This window comes from Thrips palmi, unplaced genomic scaffold, assembly GCF_012932325.1.
Source record: "Thrips palmi isolate BJ-2018 unplaced genomic scaffold, TpBJ-2018v1 HiC_scaffold_3, whole genome shotgun sequence".
Lineage (NCBI taxonomy): Eukaryota > Metazoa > Arthropoda > Insecta > Thysanoptera > Thripidae > Thrips > Thrips palmi.
Window position 1 is genome coordinate 3,654,233 of NW_023144630.1, and position 17,588 is coordinate 3,671,820.

Genomic DNA, 17,588 nt, shown 5'->3' on the forward strand with positions numbered 1-17,588 from the left:
CGCGCCACAGCCGAATCTCGTCTCGGAACCGGAAGTGCAGAGCTGTCCATGTCCAGGACGCACCGTCACTTGTTTCGCCTTGGCGGCGCGCGCTCTCTGGCGGCGTCGCTCCGAAGTGCGTTTCGGCGAGCGAGCGGAGCCAGTCGTGTCTTGTTGTTGCTCGCGTGAGGATGCCGTCAGCGTCGTCAGCCAAATTAGTCAAACAGGCCTCTACGGAGGCGCCGCCGGACCCCCTACGGCAGGCCATCATTATCATAGAGCACAAAATCCGCAACTTGGAGAAGAGGAAGGTAGGTGGTGAGCGCGAAGGGCCGCGCCGGCGGACGGGGCGTGTAACTGTCAGCCGCTGCGGCGTGCCGCCATGTTGGCTAAGCCATGTGCTCAGCGGCCGCCGAAAGCCAAGCGATCCGCTTTGTGGCCTCGAAGCGCTCTAACTTTGTCCACCGCGTCGCGCTTGGCCCGGCCGGTGCAGCCGCGGCCGTCGGGAACCCCTTTCCGATTGCAAACACACCGGCGTGGGTGGCGGGCTGGGGCCCCGAGGCCCCCGGCCCCGCGCACCACAACAAAGGCCTAAAGGCTCGTCCGGTCCGCGCCGTCCCGCCCCGCGGCAGGGAACGCGAAGGCCGGTGGCGTTGTCGCGGTCGCGGGTGTACGCCGAGGTCCTTGTACCGACGGGCGGCGCGGCCAAGGCCTGGCCGAGGCCCTGGACTCCAGGTTGCCTGGTCTTGGTTGCGCCACCGTGCGGCGGCAGGGCCAGGCCACCGTCAGGCTCCGCTGCGCCTACTCCTACTCGACGGGGTCGTCTCCAGGAACCTTGAAACCGGCCGGATCGAACCGGGCCCGGCCCGCTGCGGTGTGGCGGTGTTCGCGTTTCGAACGGGGTGTTCCTCGGGGCTGGCACCACGTCGGCCGGCTTAGTCACACCGAGTGTTGGTGCTCAGAGTGACATAACCCTAGCTTTCTGTTAGTCATCGAATTTGGCGGTTGTCAGCGGCGCTCCTCGATGAGGGTGTGGATCTGTTTGTCTCACGGGTTGTTGTGATTGTTCCAGGGCAAGCTTGATGGATACCGTGCTCTCCAGCGAGAGGGCAAGGAACTTCAGCCTGAACAGCTAGCAGCCGTCGCCAAATATGAGGAAGTTATTCAAACTCTGGAATTCGCCCGGGACCTCTGCAAACAATTCAATTCTATCTCAGCGGATGCTGCGAAACTGGCCAAGAAGCAGGCTCGGAAGGATGCCCTTGAACGGCAAGCCCATGACTTGTCCCGAATCAAGGATGTCCTCCTTATTCAAAACGCCCTTAACCAAATTGGAACTGATGCAGTACGGGAAGACTTCTTGAGTGGCCAGAATGGTGCTATTCAGTTAACGGACACGGACCTGCAATTGTTTGATACATTCTATGAGACTGTTACCCCTAAGGTTTATGAAGATGCCAAGTCCACCGTTGATGTAAGCATGCCTTATTGATTTTTCTTCCTCTCTTTTACTGCACTATCCTCCGCTCACTGACATGTCTTGTTTCAGGAGCAAATAGCTTCTGCCGCTGATCATTTCCTGAGTGCCATCGATGGGAAGCCAAAGGAATTTGGTGGTGTTACCTATGCTGTGTTCAAAGAGAAGATCCGTGCAGTTCATGGCTGTGGGTACTTTGACAAGCCAGCTGTAGAGCCCGTCCCAGAAACTCCAGCTGAGGAAGTGAGTTGTCCCAACATTTGTGCCTGTGTTTTTGCCCTAGTTCAACATTTTATGACTGCGTCAATTTTTTAGGCTGAAGTTGCTGTTGACGGTGGATTGATGGCTGACGTTCCTGTGGAAGAACCTATTCCTGTACCTGAAGTTGTGAATCCTACATTCCAGGCTCCTCCAGGTATGTATCAATGCCCTTGCAGGATCCAAACTTCAAGAACATCGGATTTTTTAGTTCAACCCTCTCTTCAAATTTCAGATGCAGTTATTTCGGTTCTTGCTCCACACCAAATTCCCACACAGCCCCCTGTGCCTGTTCCCCTCCGGCCACATGATGTGATCAACTCAGTCACAAGCGGAAGCTTCAACTTCCTTCAGGTTTGTTCATCTTCAATAGCTTCTGAGTTTTCATCTGTGTTAGCAGATTTGTTAATGAGTGGTATGTTTCCAGGAGTCTGAGCTGGATTCACCTGACCCTACTCTACCTCCGCCCGCTCACGCTATTCCATCCGCCATCCCCACACAGACTTTCACCAACCAGAGCTTCGTTCCACCTCAAGTTAACCCGCCACCAGCATCTGCCGTCCCCATGTTCCACCAACCACAGCACCAGCCTCCCCCACACATGCAGCCTGTTCACCAGCTCCCTGGTGAAAATTTCAATGCACCCAACCCCCAAGCTAACTTGCCCATTCCTCAGCCTCACATTGCACCCGTGTCACCAAACGCTGGCAATCCAGCAGTGATGTACCAGCAACAGATGTACAGCCCTCATTCCGACCGATATGATCAGCCACGCAACGATCATGTGGTGAGTTGATGCTTCTGCAATGCTCACTGCTTACCTAATATTGAATTGATCTTAATTTATTTTCTGTCTTGTTTTAGAATGAGAATCATGCTGTTGAATCGTCACCCGATCAATCCTCGCAGCCTGCCCAGCAGACCATCAGTAACAAGTGGTCTGAAAATGATGACTGGAACAACCAGACTAACGATGACTGGAACAACCAGCAAGGAAATCAAAATGACTGGTCTAACAATAATGATGGTGAGTGAGATGATCTTGGTCGACTCCGTGGTGCTTGGACTGGTAGTGAGGCTTTTCTTTGCCGTTTGCCAGGTGGTTACCAGACCCAGAGAAACAACAGAGACCGCGGGGACAGAGAGCAGCGTGGCCGAGGCAAGCCGCGCGGCCAGTACAACGGCTTCAGGGGCAGGGGCGGCAACGGCGGCCAGAGCGACCGGCCCTACCAGAACGACCGGCCCTTCTACCGCAACAACAACAGCAGCAGCGAAGGCGGCAACAACTTCTACCAGAACGGCTACAACAAGGACAGCCAAGGCGGCGGCTACCGAGGACGGGGCGGCGCGGACCGACCCAGGCCTAACAGAGGGGGAATGGACAGAGGAGGTAGGTTTTTGAATATTGCTCGTTGATGTGGTCAAGCAGCGGCTTTGTTTGGTTGTGACTTAACGTGGACTGCTCTCTCACAGGTCCGCGGGGCGCTCCCCGAGGCAACTCCAGAGGCCGCGGTGGATACAGGGGCGGCCAGACCGGCGGCCAGGGACAGGGAATTCCTAGTGCAGGAGCTGGACCCAAGCCGTAGTGCATCCGAGCACGCAAGACACGACCGACTAAATAGCCAGCCACCCCAGCATTTCGGCTGACGGCTGCAATGTGGCTTTGGACCAGTCTTAATAATTCTGTTAATTTGTATTTCGTAACTATTGTTAGCATTGTATATCATGTTAAAAAAGTTCCTTTCTTATAATTATTTTTTAATTCCCACGACTGGCTGGCCTCCAGCAAAACTAGCACACTTGCTCTTTTAAGATTTGTCGCTGACTGTGTTTGTTTGGCTGGAGTCTTAAGTCTTGTCATTTCATAGGCTGTGTAGGCTTGGGGTTGGCGCTTAACACAGCATGGCTTGCTCAACATCAAAAGTATTCAACTGTTCTCAAGCAGAGGGTAGTTTTCACTCCAAGGCAACATCATTATGAAACTCCAGTGAACTAAGTAACAATTTTATTCTATATAAAAAGTACAAAAAAACAGTATACATTACTTGAAAAAGTTAAAAAAAAAACTTAAAAAAAGAGTGGTGTTTTTCTGTGCTAAGTGTCAGGAGTAGCATTTTGTGTGGAGTTCAGTGGCATGGGAATTTGGTAGCATAAGTGATTGATGTTGCTACTGAAACTTATTGCTGATTACATTTCCATTGTATGCTTTGATTATTTTTCTTTGTATTTGATGAATGTGATAATTCATTCTTATTGTTATTAGTTGTTTCTACTGCTGATCCACAAGAGAAACATCTTCCAACATAATAAAGTACTTTGCAACAGATCCATGTGTTATCTTCTCTAGTATTTCACCCATGTCCTGTGGCTAAAAATTTTGAAGCACAGAAGTGCCATAAGCATGCTTTGACAATGAAAGTAGATTGACAGATAGGATGGAAACAAATATTGATCAAATAAAAACTATTTTATTTGGAGAATGTAAATATGTACATACATAACAGCATACGATAACATACAGTTAAAAGACTGGCTCTCCACGGTTGGCCTTATAATACAAACCAGCCATGGCATCTTCCAGAGCTCTAAGACAACCAATGTGAGAACTGTAGCCTCCTGCACGTTCTTCCTCTGAAGCCCCTCTGATGTGGCTGAGGTAACCATCTTGAATGACTTGCTGGCCTGAGGGAGGATCTGGACCGTCGAACAGCCGCTGTGGCGCTTCATAGTGGTACAGCGGAGTGTCGTCTATCCTAGGAACTGGGAGGAATTCTACTTGGCCACTGCCACGTCCAATCTGGATTCCTGATGAGAACTGGGTAGCCCGTGCGGCAACAGGCGCTGAAGGCAAAGCAGGCTTGGCAGGGCCATCTTGGGCACGACTTTCCGCAAATGTTTGGAGGATGCTCTGAGCATTGGCATTCGAAAACATGAGTTCATCAATGAGAGCCTCTTTGTTCCGAATTTTCCTTCGCTTTTCTTCTTTTTCCTCTAGAGCAATCTGAGCTCGTCTAGCCTCTTCTTGGGCTGCTTCTTGTTCTAACATTAGTTCCAGTTCAACTTCTTCTCGTCCCACCTGTTACCACAAAAACAGTTAATTTAGAAAGAAAATATTTCAAGTAAAAAAGAAAGAACAATGAATAAGCCAATTAAATTGACACTACACACCCGAACTTTGTTTTTCAAGATCAGCTCCCTGTTTTCTTTCTTGAACTTCTCTATTTTTTTATTTGTTTCCAGTTGATCAATGTTATTTACAAGATTGAAAATTATGGTCTCTACTTCCTCCAAGTAGTCGTTGTACTCTCTGAGAGAAGCAAAATCCTCCTCTTTCTTGTTGAAGTCTCTTAAAACTCGCCGCCTAATGTCAACTTCCTTTTCCACTTGGGAATCCTCGAACAGTTGAACACGGAAATTACTCCTCCGCAGAGCAATCCCACATTCTGGACAGTTTCCTGAGCCTGTTAAGAATGCACAAATGGACATAAATTATAATATAAAATTCTTAAAAAGAGAAACCATAGATTTGTAATTAACTGCAAGGAGCATTGATGAATTATTACCTTTGAGGAATAGAAGTTCGACACAACTTTCGCATAGTCCGTGACCACAAACATTTACCATCAACTTGAGAGATGGATTTCGGTATTTGGTCGTTTTGCAACGGGGACATGTCACATCCATATCCATCTTGGAGCTCAATTCCTGTGCATAAAGAAACAATATGTCAGTGTGACAGGTGCAATGGATGAAACATGGTCAACATTTCAACCTAGAAGCATGCCCCCTGGGGATGTGGTTGAGCGAATATTCCAATTGTTAAAGCAGTATTTTTAAAACATAAATTTCCACACAACAAAATTACCAGGAGCAAATTTTATTCATTGAAATTTTGGAAGGTTAAGAGTCGCTTTATTGTTTTTAAAATTTGTAGGAACGTACGTTATGCAAAATGGATACGACCAGGTAAAGATGATCTGTCTGCAGATGAGGAGTACTTCTTCAATCTCGAGTGAAGACGTTCACACACAAATCAAGTCATTTTTGATCAACTCTTCCACTTTGAGGACAACGAAAACAAATGTTGTTCTGGCTGCTGTGCTGTGGCAAGTGGCAGGCAAAACATTCGGAAGCGGCATCGGCAAACTTCGGCAAACTTCGGCAAAACCGAAACTAGAGGGTGGTATGCAAAATTCAGTCCTGCTGTTATGACAAGTTCTTAAGTCAGATCAATTATTTTTCTTTGACAGGATTTTTCCAATAAATGTGACCTGATGTGTAACACTTGGACTCAGAACATTATTTATCTCTGAAATTTTACATCTACCAACAGCGTTCCGCACAAAACCGCTGTCCCAAAAATCTGGTTCCGAAGCTGTTGAAGAGTTGGCTAAACTGAGAGGGGAGAGGCGTCTGCTAGTCAACAATAACCTTCCTAGAACCGTGCTCCGTTTTGGACGAACTAACGATAACTTTTGAGAAAATCTTTCTGTAGTTCATAGCTATGCCGCTTCCAGCTTCTGGTGGAGCAGCGTTGAGAGCTGTGCCAAAGCTGGTCATTCGTTTTTCTCGAAAAGGATGCGCCAACCGTCCTTTCTACCATCTTCAGGTGACCGATGTGAGTGTCTGCCGTCTGCGCCTCCAGATACCTTTAGCTACTAGTTTCATTCATTCCTCCCATCATTTCGGAGATGTGGCTGCTGTGTCTAATCCAAATCTGACTTTTACTAGAAAATGGTGGAGCAATGGGAACAGTGTATAGAACAGCTAGGAACTTACGATCCATTGCCAAATGAACGTAATGAAAAGCTGGTCTCATGTAATTTTGAGAGAATACGGTTTTGGCTTGGCGAAGGAGCCAAACTGTCAAAGGATGCTGCAGCTATGTTGGGTATGTATTATGTTTTTGCTGTTTCATATAAATTTTGTTGGTATTGCAATAGTTACTTCACCACTGATTATGCATTGCAGGTATGGTTGGTTTCCTTCCCATCCACCCGTCTTCATACATTCATGCGTGGGAGAAGCGGAGAGCAGCGGAATTGCCTGAACCGCCTATGCCTAAAAAGCTGACTTGGCGTGAGCGTAAGAAGATTCTAATGCAGCAAGCCGAAGACAGATTAAAAGCACCTGCAGTGGAAGAAGAGTTAAAAGAGTCTGAGGAATTGAAGGAATCCAGTCAATCCTCATGATCTAGCCACCACAATCTATTCTCGCTTTTTCTTAGATGTCTGAGACCAGGGCTTGTTGAAAGTTTTGTTAATGTTAAATGTCTGTACTTGTACATAGGAATATTTTATAAATCATTAAAACTCATTCAGTATGCATGCTTTATATATTTTTTTTTTTGTCATCCTCACACTTTGATCTTGACAATGGACAACAAATATGCATGAGAAAGGTCACACATCAGTCAGGTGAATTGAACACAATTATTGGTTGATTAATGCTTCATTAAGGATGATATTCTACTTGACACAGTATTAAAAAAATGGATTTGAAGTGAAAACACACTGCAAGTACACAGATGCATGAATGTTGAGTAAAGCCTTCCTTTTGACAAGTCTGCCAAATTACGAACCCATTTTGACAAAAATAAAATAACAACCATTACGTTATACAGTCCCAATTGTAAAATAACATTTTATCTAGCTTGCATCCTTTTATAAACTGCTTAAAAAAGTAGCTGCATTTACACACAGTAAGAAGGAAAGGGCCAGCAGGAATAAAAAATATCTTTACTAAGAACTTTGATTAAATACATCCCCAATTCATACAATGAACTGTGGCAATTGCTATGTATGACTGGATTTGAACTGAAGATGCCAAACTATGTGACATAATTCTATGTAATGAGAAACTTATCACCATTAACTCCTGTGCATAGGTAAATCTTAAACATATTATCACAGGTTTATGAATAAATACAATATTAATAAAAAGAACTTTGCACAATTTCTGAACAAAAGCAAATGCAATAAAAGTATCTTCACAAAAACAAGCTCGATTTTTTAAATTTAAAACATAATTGAATGAACACCAACAATAAAGAAGAATGAGTCATACAGGAGTCTCACTGCTATCACCTTCTCCTGCAGGAACAGTCAGTGTACTTGGTCTTGATAAATTTTCATCCCGTAACTGTAACTTCACATCCACAGTATTAGTTCGAGGCTTAGAAGGATCTGGCACCCTGCGGACAGGTGTTCGGTTTGGACTAGTCTTCCTGCTGTTTGGAAATGATTTAAGTAGCTTTGCCCTGTAAAAGACAGAACTCAAAAATTTAGAGACCAATCTTTTGATAACACTTAGAAGGGTTAAACAAGATGAAACTCACGCTTCCATTAGTTTCACAAGAAGACATGAAAAAGCTTGATATTCTTCATCTCCAAAATCAGCTGGGTCATGCCTTGCATGTTCGTACATATCACAGAATTGATGAACCATTTTCTGGCCAGAGCCATCAAGTGGAGCAGCCAAAGACGACAGCAAGAACGCTCGTAAGTTCTCAGTGGGGTGACGGTGCATTGAACTATCTTGCTTTAAGATCTCTGCTTCTGAAAGTTGGAGATATTAATGGAAATCAAACATTGAACAATGTCAAAATTCGGGGCCTTTGGGTCGAGGTTATTAGACATACCAAGAGTTTTTACATCGTCAACTGCCTTGAGACGATAATAAAAGGGTGGAAACAATGAACCTGGAGGAAGAATGTACCTAGTATCATCTTCGTTAATTAGTTTTGGTTCATGAACAATACGAGGAATCACATCTAGTCGTCTTTCCATTTCCATTCGTAAACCCTGAAACAAATAAGCAGTGTTAAGGTGACAGTCACAAGTGCAGAGGTCAAAAAAAAGCTCCCATTGAATGCTTCTTCGACTGGCACTCATCCTGACGTTATGGAGCAGCATTGAAGCAAACCATTCAGCTGTCAAATGCAATTTCAACTTGCAAGAAAGCAGACTTAACCTACAAACCTTATCTGCATCGTGCCCTACTGCTACGTGCGGACCTCTTCGGGACCGCAGGGCAAATCTCATGATTTGCCTCTTGGCGAATATGAAGAGGAGGATCACCGTTAGTACCCCACATGCTATAAATATGACGACAGTGACTCCGGACAGTTGTTCTACCATAATTTTGGTCGAGGCTACGCTGTCTTCTCCTCATTTGTTTTTGTTTACCTGTTGACGCGCATGCGCGGTGGGCGGCGCCTGGCGAAGAGAGCTACCCATCTTGCACGGCAGTAGGAGGGGTTGCCTAGCCTGCCGGCGCCACCAGCAGGACACTGCCATTATTTCTTTCTGTGGCGCCAAAGAAGTGGATCCAGCCAGAATGTTGTTTCACCAACGCTGGGAGCGTCGGGATGACGTCAGACTCGGCTCGACATTTAAGCAACCCTTTTGACATGGATGCACCAACGGAGTCATGACGACTGCCTTCATGACATTTTTGTGAAACATTGCTGTAGAAGTTGTCATCGGGTTCGGCTTTATTTTTTTCGACAAGTCCACCGGGCGACAGCTGATTGGGCTTTGTTGAAGTGGTCACGACCGAGAGTAACAGGGAGCTGGGGGCCCAACATCAGGTAGTTTTGGGGACTGTTCAAGCCCCCCCCCCACACAAGCAACACTCGTTACGTCAGGTGGATCATTCACCCCGCCGGCTCCGGGCTCCACCCCGACCAACCTGACCCTGCCTTCGAAATGGCCCTACAAGGGTCCTGCCGCGTTCCTTAAACAAACAACTATAGTGAAAACCATTTACCGGCTGTTAGATATCCGAGTGCAGTGACCCGGGGGGCCAGACCCAGGGGGCCCAGGAGACTCGTCCGAGGGGAAGGGCGGCGGGCGGCGCCCTAGGGCCCTCCGGACAGCCCTCTGGGGCCTCTGGGCCCCCAGGACCACGAAAGGGAATGCCCGAAGGGAAGGGCGTGGGGGAACGACCGCCGGCATCACGACTCCACAGAATGTTGGATCTGATTACAGGCTTACAGGCCCCGCCGGGCCCGGCCCGCACTGCCAGACCATGGCCAGACATCCTCACAGTGCACTGGATGGGACCGAGCCCACTCCGACCAGGCCCGATAACTTGCCGTCTGCCCTTACAAAACACTCCGCCGCCCCCAGGTCCCCCAGGGGACCGTGTCACCTGTCGCCGCACCGCCGCCGCGCCGTCGCCGAGGTGCTTCAGTATCAATAGCAGCCTTGATTTGATTCGAGTCCCACGATGCAGCACTGTCGGAAGGGTTGCCTACCCCAGCAATACCCTCGAAACGTTTCGCTCTCGAGAAGTTGCCCAGCAGGCAGGCTGAGGTTGGCAACCCGTTCGACACTCGTGCACTGAGTGAGTATTGCCAACCTAGGTCCTTTCCGACACCGACCCGAGGGTGCGCACTGGCCGACTTTGTGCTCCAATACAGCTGTTACGTCTCGGCGAGCCGGGCGCAGACGGCGATGGCGGCGCGCCCGAAAGTACGTACAAACATTGAGTCATGCTGAGGGGGCCGACGCCTCCACTGGGAGAAGTAATGAATTAATCCAGCGCGATGACGGATTGCCCGTGCGGGATGCACCAATGGCCGTGCCGCCTGCCCAGTCATTTAGGTCCTTTCAACGCGTTGAACGCGACGGGCTGCGTGTGGAGTGCCGAGACCGGTGGAGGCGGTCAAAGCTCTCGACGCGTTTTGAGCTCCGGAGTCGCTAAGCAGGACGTGTGACCCCACCAATGGATTCCTCGTTCGGAGAGCAGTCCATTGGTGGGGTCACACGTTCGGTTCGAGTCCCATTTAGCGACTCTGGAGCTCAAAACGCGTCTGGAGTTTCGGCCGCCGGCGCCGGTCTTCTGGCCCACTGTGCTGGAGGGAGGCGGATGGAAAGTGGAAAGGCCGGCCGCTCGGACGCAGCCGCCTGGCTGCCTGACGCAATGGAAATGGGAGGCATTACGGGCAGCGCGGCTCGCAGTGCATGCAAGCCGCGATGTGTTGAAAATTTGGCCGCACTCATTACGCTATGCTAACGGTTGCGTTTCGTTTTACGTCAGTTGGAGCTTAGCTTGGTTTTAATTGAATTGTTCGACTGACTTGATGGTGCCGTTTCCCGCCACCCGTCCGGGCCTTCCCTGGCGCCGCAGTCGTCACCCCGTCGGCTTTCCGGTGGAGAACGCGAAGGCCCCACCGTCGGGGCCGAAGGGCACCGAAGGGCCGATCCGAGTGTTCGGGTTCGTGGGTCGGGTTCGTCGACCCGGCGTGCCTCGGCCGCGCCGCGCCACCGCCACTCGCACTCTCAATCTATAATCTCTTGACTCTTGCCCCGAGCGTGCGGTGGGTCCGGGCTCCGGGCTCCGGGCGCATCAGAGCCATCCGCCGCCGCCCGGCTCGCCCGGACCGCGGGGCGGGAAGGGGGGGGGGGTGTCCGCGGCACATAGGGCCCTACCTCCTCGGCGTGAGGAGGAATGTTTTGATTCCTCTTTTTACCCCGAGTGGGCGGGCGGAGGCTTCCGTGTGTGGGGCTTTTGTTTCTCGATCTCCGGGGAGGGAAAATGCAGCAGAGGAGGGAATTCCCTGACCAGGTCGTCAACTACACTGCGCGAGAAAAACGGGCAACACTAGCTACGCAGTCCCTGGAGTGTCAAACTGCCGTTCACTCTTACTATCGCCCTAAGGACTCAATGTAGAGCTAGGACCCAAGACACGCGTCGACGGGTTTCGTCAACCAACCTTCCGGTAAGGACGTTTTCAGCGACGTCCAGGACGCGACGGGGGAGGGGTGCTGAGTGTCCCTGTCCGTGGCGGTCCAGGCGGCCCTGCCGGGCCAGGAGAGTCTATCCCGCTGAGTTTCTCTTCCGGAGTTTGATGGGTGAATTCCGCAGACGCGGTCCTGGGTCCTGGACACCTTGGAGGTCCCGGAGGCACATCCTAGGACCTCCCTGCGTCTGTGCCACCAGCCACGCTGTTTGAGGCTGGTAGTCGAGTCCTGTTTAGCGAGTGGAGCTCAAAACGCGTCTGGAGTTTCGGCCGCCTCCGTCGGTCTTCTGGCCCACTGTGCGGCGTCCTCGGCGTTCGGCGTCCTCGCCATCCTGGGTGGCCGCTGCAATCGCCTCATCGATTTGGAAAGCACCCCGCGTGCCGCATGCGCGCCGCCGACCGCACCAAGTGACCACTAGCGACCGCGCGGTGACCGCCAAAGGGCCCAAAGGGGTGCGTTCCACTGCGTTCAGCAAGGCAAGTGCGCGCGCGTACGCTCGGCTACGTGGCTAGCATGGTCGTTTTGTGGTCGCCTTCGCCTCGGTTGACCAAGCGGGCCTGCTGCCGCGCCATGCTAAGTAAGTCCCGGTGTGCTCACCAGCAGACGGATTCCGAGAGTCGCTCTGTCTCTCTCGCACTCACGGCGCGTCCCGCCTAGGTGCGAGCGAGACTGCGACGAAAACGCCTCTGCGCGTGGCGTAACGAGGCAGCGAAGCAACGACAGTGTGCTGACCGGACTCGGGGATCGGCTTGTCACAAATCCTTAACGACTGGCTCATGAGGAACTGCGGTACCGCGGTCGGAGGCGAAATCGGGTGCGTCCAAATCGGGCCGGAAAGTGTGCCTTGTGTGGACGCGGTGAACCCAGGCCGCGGAACCGGGATTCACTGGGATCGGGATTGGGATCGGAGACGTACGTGTGGGCCGCGACATGCACCGCCCTGCTCAAAGGTTGCGGACGTCGTTTGCAAACGCGAGCCACGTCCTGGAAAGGGGGGGGGGGGCAGCCGAGCCGTGCCGAGCCGGGACCGGCAGGGCACGAGTTTCCCTGTAGTCGCATCCCAACATATTCGCAACACATTCAGACTGCCTTGCCGCTCCTCCCACACGGAAAGGTCATCCTCTTTCTCTGTCTCTCTGTCTCTCTCTGCATCAGCTGGCTGGGTGCACCGCGTGACCGCGAAAAAGAAACCAACAGGTATTTGAACCCGGGGAAGCAAGCCAGCATTTTGGTCGAAAAAGTCACAGCAAACGGTCGAGGTGGCGCATTGACATGGAGACCGAGCAAGCGCGGGAAAAAGGGCGCCTGAGCCGGTACTCGAACCCACGACAGTCCGCGAGGCGCCGCGGCGTCGCGAGGTCGTCCACCCCTCGGCCAGTCAGCCAGCCCGGCCCTAGCCCGGCCAGCCTCGGGACGAGAAATTATTGGCGACCAGTCGGCGGGCTGCTCGTCATAGCCCGCGGCCCAGACTGGAGACTGGAGCGCCTCGTCCGGCAGCGACCACCTCGTGTGCAGTGTGCCGTGCGAGTGGGCTGCCTCAACCAGTGGGGCGGCCGACGGCCTCGCCGACGGACTCGCCCAGGGACACGGCGTGGATGCGGTCGGCCAGGAAGCGGCGCGGAGCGCGCGGAGCACGTCACGACAACTCGACGCGAGAGCGCGCTCCGCACAGTGGACTTGCCGGAAGACCGGCGCGTTTTGAGCTCCAGAGTGGCTGAATACGACTCGAATCGAACGTGTGACCCCACCACTGGATTCCTCATTCGGAGAGCAATCCATTGGTGGGGTCACACGTTCGCTTCGAGCCCCATTTAGCGACTCTGGAGCTCAAAACGCATCCGGGGTTTTGACCGCCGCCACCGGCCTTCTGGCCCACTGTGACGCACCGGGCCGCACGCGCGCGCAAAGCTTTGCCTCCTTTCAGGCTTTTGATCTTTTGATCGTTTTGTCGAGCGGCGGATTGTTGTCGGCCGTTTGAAGGATTAATCTAGCACCGCCTTGCTATTTCTATGCGGCCCGCTCTCCCCCACCCCCGCAATCTCTCGCACAAACACACTCCAGATTCATTCATATTGCGCCTGTGTGGGTGCACTGTGCGGTGAGAACTGTGCCAGTGCTCTCCCCCTCCTTTCCCCCGCTGTTGTGCTGTTACTACTTCATACTCGCGTGCCGCCCAGAGACACTGGTACGAGTGTGTGTATGTGTGAGCGCGTGCGTGTGTGTGCAAGTGTCCATATGTGTGTGTGCATGTATTTGTCAAACGAAGCCCACACAGTCGGAACCGGTGTTGTTACCTTTGCATCATTTTTACTCCAATGTTTGCGTTGTACTGTGTGTGCGTGTGCAGAACGCAAGGTGAGGTTAGAATGTCTTTGGGATGCCCCCACCACTTTCACTCTCAGACGCAGATCGTCAATTTTCTCTCTCACAGCGAGCTAATTTTCATCTGTTTAATGCCGTTTCGACTGTGGCGCCTTTGGGGCTTTGGCTCCCCCCCCCCTTTCCCCTCGCGGGGACTGCCGCCACGTGTTTCCCATACTCTCACTCTCGCAGTGGCCTCGCACCAGTCGGTACCCTTTGGACGCTCGAAACTTGCAAGAAAGCGAAATATTTTAAGTTGTTCTTTGTTTTGGTTTTGATTGTGAAGCCCGCGCGTGGCAGCCGACTTCGCGCTTTACACTGTCTGCTTCGGTAGGGAAATTTCAAACGGATTGTGGCTGTTTGTATCAGTCGGTTCCATGTTCCAACTTTGTCTCGCGATGATGGACAAAATTTTTATCAGCACGCGCGGTACCTCGGCGGAGCACGTGAGGCGCGTGCTGCACGTGCGGACTGGCTGGGTGCGTTAACGCAAAACAAGTTCCCGTCAGGTACTCGTTAGGCTTTCTGAAGGGCAGATCCTTGGCAGAGCCCAGCAGAGCCACCTGTTTTACAGGTACCTATCAGCAGCATGTGTCACCGGTCACTGGCCATTTGCCTTGACATTTTCTGCAACCTCTTCAAAGCGCCCAGGGACCGCACGCACTTCTGAAAAGATGGCGTGAAACAGAGAATTTGAAAAGGAAAAACTTGGTCGTTCTTTTGGCAGATGTCCCGAGACATGGAACAGCAACTTACAAAACGAGAGACCATCTGACAGAACGACGTATCTTCATCGGCAATCCCACGGTAGATGCGCTGTTATGTACGAATGTCACGAATCGGCGATGATGAAGGCGTTCAAAAAAACGGGAGTAGTTGACTGCTGGCGAGCAGAAGCAGGCCGGGGGTATTATTCTTGCGCGACATCGGCGACACTGCTCGGACGCGTTCCGTCTCTCTCCCACTCATGGGCCGTGCCGCACAGTGCGAGAGAGACAGAGAACGACTCTCTGGCCGCGCCGACCGCTCCAACGACACAACTTTCGATTGAGCCGATGCCCGGTGGACGGAAATAAAGGTGTCAGTGTGTCTCGCCGATTTTACGTTTCTGCTTTCGTCCGTCCGGTCAACTCGGCAGCACACTGCAAAAAAAGAGCGGGTTAGTGGGGAAAAAAGTGCGACTCTGCTATGATTATGACCCCTGGAAGCTCCGAGCTCGCGCTAGCGCGTCCTCCGCCGCAAAGCAGCAAGCTCCTCCAGCAAGTTCCAGCAGCGGGGCCTGTGAAGCCTGCGAAACCTGCGAAGGAACGGAGCATGCTTCCTGATGCTTTCTCGCATTGTGCCAAGGCTGTCTGTGTGTTTGGGGGAAGGGCACCGAGCGGAGGGCTCAAGGGGACTGAGTTAAGGGCACTGCGTTAAGGTACTGTGTTTAGGGCACTGTGTTAAAGGCACTGTGTTAAGGTACTGTGTTAGGGGCACTGTGTTAAGGCACTGAGTTAAGGGCACTGCGTTAAGGGCACTGTGTTTAGGGCCCTGTGTTAGGTTTTCGAAAATTGCTGCCGTTTTTGGCGAGTATCGCGACACCCGGCACGCGTCTCCAGACTGTCTCCAGCTCAGGCTTCCGTTTGTCGGCGCGAAACCACACCGCCTCGCGGGTGGCGGCGTGGCGAGGCGTGGCGTACCTCGACGAACGATTGCACTGCACGCCACGCCACGGCTGCCGCGCCTCGCACGTGAGTCGATGGAATGGCTAATTAATCAGGAAGGGTCGCGCTGTGCCTACACTGTCGGGCCAACACATTGCGAAAACCTGACGAAAGCCTGTGAAGGACGTGTACGCACTTTGGCATGTCAGGTCTGGGGTTAGGACTGGAGCGCCCTTGGGACCCTCACACGGTGTACGAACTTGCTCCCAGAAATCGACACCACGCGCTGATACTCCACTCAGGCTTCCGTTTGTCGGCGCGAAACACACCCCTCGCGAAGGGCGTGGCGAGCGTGGCGTACCTCGACGAACGATTGCACTGCACGCACGCCACTGCCTGCCGCGCCTCGCACGTGGGTCGATGGAATGGCTAATTAATCAGGAAGGGTCGCGCTGTGCCTACACTGTCGGGCCAACACATTGCGCAAAACCGACAGAAAGCCCGCTGAGAACGTGCACCACCATTGGCATGTCGGTCTGTGGGTTTGGACTGGAGCGCCCTTGGGACCCTCACACGGTGTACGTCACCGCTCCCAATAATAACACAACGCGCATGATAATATTCGGCCTCGATTTCGAAAACAAATCACAATCCTGTCGAAACTCGCGGCCCTCGCGGCGCGCACCGCACTTGCTCCTGCGTTCAAGTCGCCGCGGATTAAAAAGCGACCCGCCTTTCGCAACCTGCCCTTAAGAGATGCCGAGCCGCCTGAAGCCTGCCGTAGCCCGCCATTGCGCCCTGCAGGCTTACCGGGCCGACGTGTGGTTTTGAAGCAAGGCTCGGCCGCGGTGTCGTCTGCTCGGCGCCTGCCGATAGCGTATCGTCGTGTAAAGTGCTCGACCCGCCGGCGTGCCCCGCTTCACTGCCGCGAGTAGTATGGGATGTCCATGGCGCGCCGCCATTTTGGGGAGCCCCATTGCCCAGTGGGCCAGAAGACCGGTGGAGGAGGCCGCCTCCAGCAGTCTTCTGGCCCACTGTGCGGCGCCACAGAATTGAAAACAAACGGGTAAAGAAGTTTACAGTGTCAAAATTTCCGCAATCTCGAAAGAAAAAAAAGAAGTAATTTCCCCTTTCCAATGCGCGTCTTGCGCGCCATGTGTGGAGACGCAGTCCTTCCCCCCTCCCTTCCCAGCGCGCGTCCCGCGGGACTCGCGGGAAACAATGGGCTCGGATGCTTTATTGGGAAGCAGGCCCGAGTGGAGAAGAGTAGCGAACTTTCGTTTGTGCTTTACGGCGGAGACGGGAATAATTACAAGTGCAAAACACTTTTTGCCGTCGGGATTTTTATTTTTCGTTTCGGTCTTTGTTTATTGGGCATTTTACGCGTTGATTCGGTCGGTACGTGTTGTCGACCTGTCGACCTCCAAGGACCCGACGTTCCCAGACGGACTCTATCACGGTCCGAGTGGCGTCCGCTGTCGCGTCGCCACGGCGTCGCCCCGACCGAAGCCGAAAAAGAAAAACACCCCGAGACACTGAATATGCCCGGCCTATCTGGATCACCGCGGTGCCGACGGTGTGCCGACCGTGCCGCCGGACCACCCCGGGCCCTTTACCCAGACACAGACAGGCACAAAGGGATGCTCTCGGAATGCGTGGACGCAACCATTCCACCTGACCAGACCCTGGACGTAAAACGAAAATAAAAGTGACGCGGGCTTCTCCCCCTCCCCCGTCATTAAAGGACCCCAACCTAGGACGCTTGGAGGGGGCTAGGAAAAGCTGCGCTTGGAGGGGGCTGGCTGGCTGCGCTGGCTGCGGAGGAGCCCCGCCAGCCCCGCCAGCCCCACGCGGCAGCCTCCTCCCTCCTCACGGACACGGCAGTGCAGTCCTCCTCACTGTGAACCGCGCCGGCCTCCGATCATGTCGCGTCTCGGGGCGCAGAGGCCGTGAAACGAAGCGAAACGAACCGCGTGGCCCCGCGAAAGACCAACGCCTGGATTAGCAGTGACAGTGCAGTGTGGTGAAGTGTGTGTGTGTGAGAGTGTGTGTGCCGGGAGGTGACCGCCGCCGCCGTCGTCATGGATAGCAAGGTGAGGACGTCGTCGCGGTGCTCAG

At 52.7% G+C, this 17,588-nt stretch overlaps 5 protein-coding genes across 6 annotated transcripts; 3 read left to right on the top strand and 2 right to left on the bottom strand.

Moving 5' to 3' along the window:
• Positions 1-100: 100 nt before the first annotated feature.
• Positions 101-4,040, top strand: LOC117647983 (caprin homolog). 2 transcript variants are annotated; one of them, XM_034390022.1, is made up of 9 exons: positions 103-290; positions 1,052-1,453; positions 1,529-1,699; positions 1,772-1,871; positions 1,950-2,068; positions 2,142-2,501; positions 2,579-2,741; positions 2,814-3,104; positions 3,188-4,040. In XM_034390022.1, exons 1-9 carry the CDS (start codon positions 171-173, stop codon positions 3,298-3,300), a joined length of 1,839 nt encoding a protein of 612 aa, XP_034245913.1. In that variant the 5' UTR covers positions 103-170; the 3' UTR covers positions 3,301-4,040. The 2 variants fall into 2 exon arrangements, with proteins under 2 accessions (XP_034245912.1, XP_034245913.1); XM_034390021.1 differs by having other exon boundaries at positions 101-290; positions 1,772-2,068.
• Positions 4,041-4,162: 122 nt separating this feature from the next.
• LOC117647984 (CDK-activating kinase assembly factor MAT1) lies at positions 4,163-5,798 on the bottom strand. The gene is made up of 4 exons (XM_034390023.1): positions 5,657-5,798; positions 5,278-5,419; positions 4,883-5,175; positions 4,163-4,790 (listed from the first exon to the last, which is right to left on the bottom strand). Exons 2-4 carry the CDS (start codon positions 5,402-5,404, stop codon positions 4,236-4,238), a joined length of 975 nt encoding a protein of 324 aa, XP_034245914.1. The 5' UTR covers positions 5,405-5,419; positions 5,657-5,798; the 3' UTR covers positions 4,163-4,235.
• LOC117647987 lies at positions 5,635-6,221 on the top strand. The gene is made up of 2 exons (XM_034390026.1): positions 5,635-5,897; positions 6,048-6,221. The coding sequence occupies exons 1-2, from the start codon at positions 5,660-5,662 to the stop codon at positions 6,191-6,193; spliced, it is 384 nt and encodes a 127-aa protein (XP_034245917.1). The 5' UTR covers positions 5,635-5,659; the 3' UTR covers positions 6,194-6,221.
• On the top strand, positions 6,194-7,048 carry LOC117647986 (probable 28S ribosomal protein S16, mitochondrial). The gene is made up of 3 exons (XM_034390025.1): positions 6,194-6,332; positions 6,446-6,605; positions 6,686-7,048. Exons 1-3 carry the CDS (start codon positions 6,219-6,221, stop codon positions 6,904-6,906), a joined length of 495 nt encoding a protein of 164 aa, XP_034245916.1. The 5' UTR covers positions 6,194-6,218; the 3' UTR covers positions 6,907-7,048.
• LOC117647985 (protein C1orf43 homolog) lies at positions 7,031-8,911 on the bottom strand. Its single transcript, XM_034390024.1, has 4 exons — positions 8,695-8,911; positions 8,355-8,517; positions 8,052-8,271; positions 7,031-7,973 (listed from the first exon to the last, which is right to left on the bottom strand). Exons 1-4 carry the CDS (start codon positions 8,851-8,853, stop codon positions 7,775-7,777), a joined length of 741 nt encoding a protein of 246 aa, XP_034245915.1. The 5' UTR covers positions 8,854-8,911; the 3' UTR covers positions 7,031-7,774.
• Positions 8,912-17,588: the final 8,677 nt, after the last annotated feature.

What these genes read in the sequence shown, in the direction of transcription:
- LOC117647985 (XM_034390024.1), bottom strand. Translation starts at nt 8,853, where the DNA reads ATGGTAGAACAACTGTCCGGAGTCACTGTCGTCATATTTATAGCATGT. An exon ending in TAGGGCACGATGCAGATAAG is followed by an intron (nt 8,518 to 8,694) that starts GTTTGTAGGTTA and finishes TATTTGTTTCAG; the next exon opens with GGTTTACGAATGGAAATGGA. An exon ending in TGACGATGTAAAAACTCTTG is followed by an intron (nt 8,272 to 8,354) that starts GTATGTCTAATA and finishes TCCAACTTTCAG; the next exon opens with AAGCAGAGATCTTAAAGCAA.
- LOC117647984 (XM_034390023.1), bottom strand. Translation starts at nt 5,404, where the DNA reads ATGGATATGGATGTGACATGTCCCCGTTGCAAAACGACCAAATACCGA. An exon ending in CGAACTTCTATTCCTCAAAG is followed by an intron (nt 5,176 to 5,277) that starts GTAATAATTCAT and finishes CATTCTTAACAG; the next exon opens with GCTCAGGAAACTGTCCAGAA. An exon ending in TCTTGAAAAACAAAGTTCGG is followed by an intron (nt 4,791 to 4,882) that starts GTGTGTAGTGTC and finishes TTGTGGTAACAG; the next exon opens with GTGGGACGAGAAGAAGTTGA.
- LOC117647986 (XM_034390025.1), top strand. Translation starts at nt 6,219, where the DNA reads ATGCCGCTTCCAGCTTCTGGTGGAGCAGCGTTGAGAGCTGTGCCAAAG. An exon ending in ACCATCTTCAGGTGACCGAT is followed by an intron (nt 6,333 to 6,445) that starts GTGAGTGTCTGC and finishes GACTTTTACTAG; the next exon opens with AAAATGGTGGAGCAATGGGA. An exon ending in GGATGCTGCAGCTATGTTGG is followed by an intron (nt 6,606 to 6,685) that starts GTATGTATTATG and finishes TATGCATTGCAG; the next exon opens with GTATGGTTGGTTTCCTTCCC.
- LOC117647987 (XM_034390026.1), top strand. Translation starts at nt 5,660, where the DNA reads ATGCAAAATGGATACGACCAGGTAAAGATGATCTGTCTGCAGATGAGG. An exon ending in AAAACCGAAACTAGAGGGTG is followed by an intron (nt 5,898 to 6,047) that starts GTATGCAAAATT and finishes ATCTACCAACAG; the next exon opens with CGTTCCGCACAAAACCGCTG.
- LOC117647983 (XM_034390021.1), top strand. Translation starts at nt 171, where the DNA reads ATGCCGTCAGCGTCGTCAGCCAAATTAGTCAAACAGGCCTCTACGGAG. An exon ending in GCAACTTGGAGAAGAGGAAG is followed by an intron (nt 291 to 1,051) that starts GTAGGTGGTGAG and finishes TGATTGTTCCAG; the next exon opens with GGCAAGCTTGATGGATACCG. An exon ending in AGCCACGCAACGATCATGTG is followed by an intron (nt 2,502 to 2,578) that starts GTGAGTTGATGC and finishes GTCTTGTTTTAG; the next exon opens with AATGAGAATCATGCTGTTGA.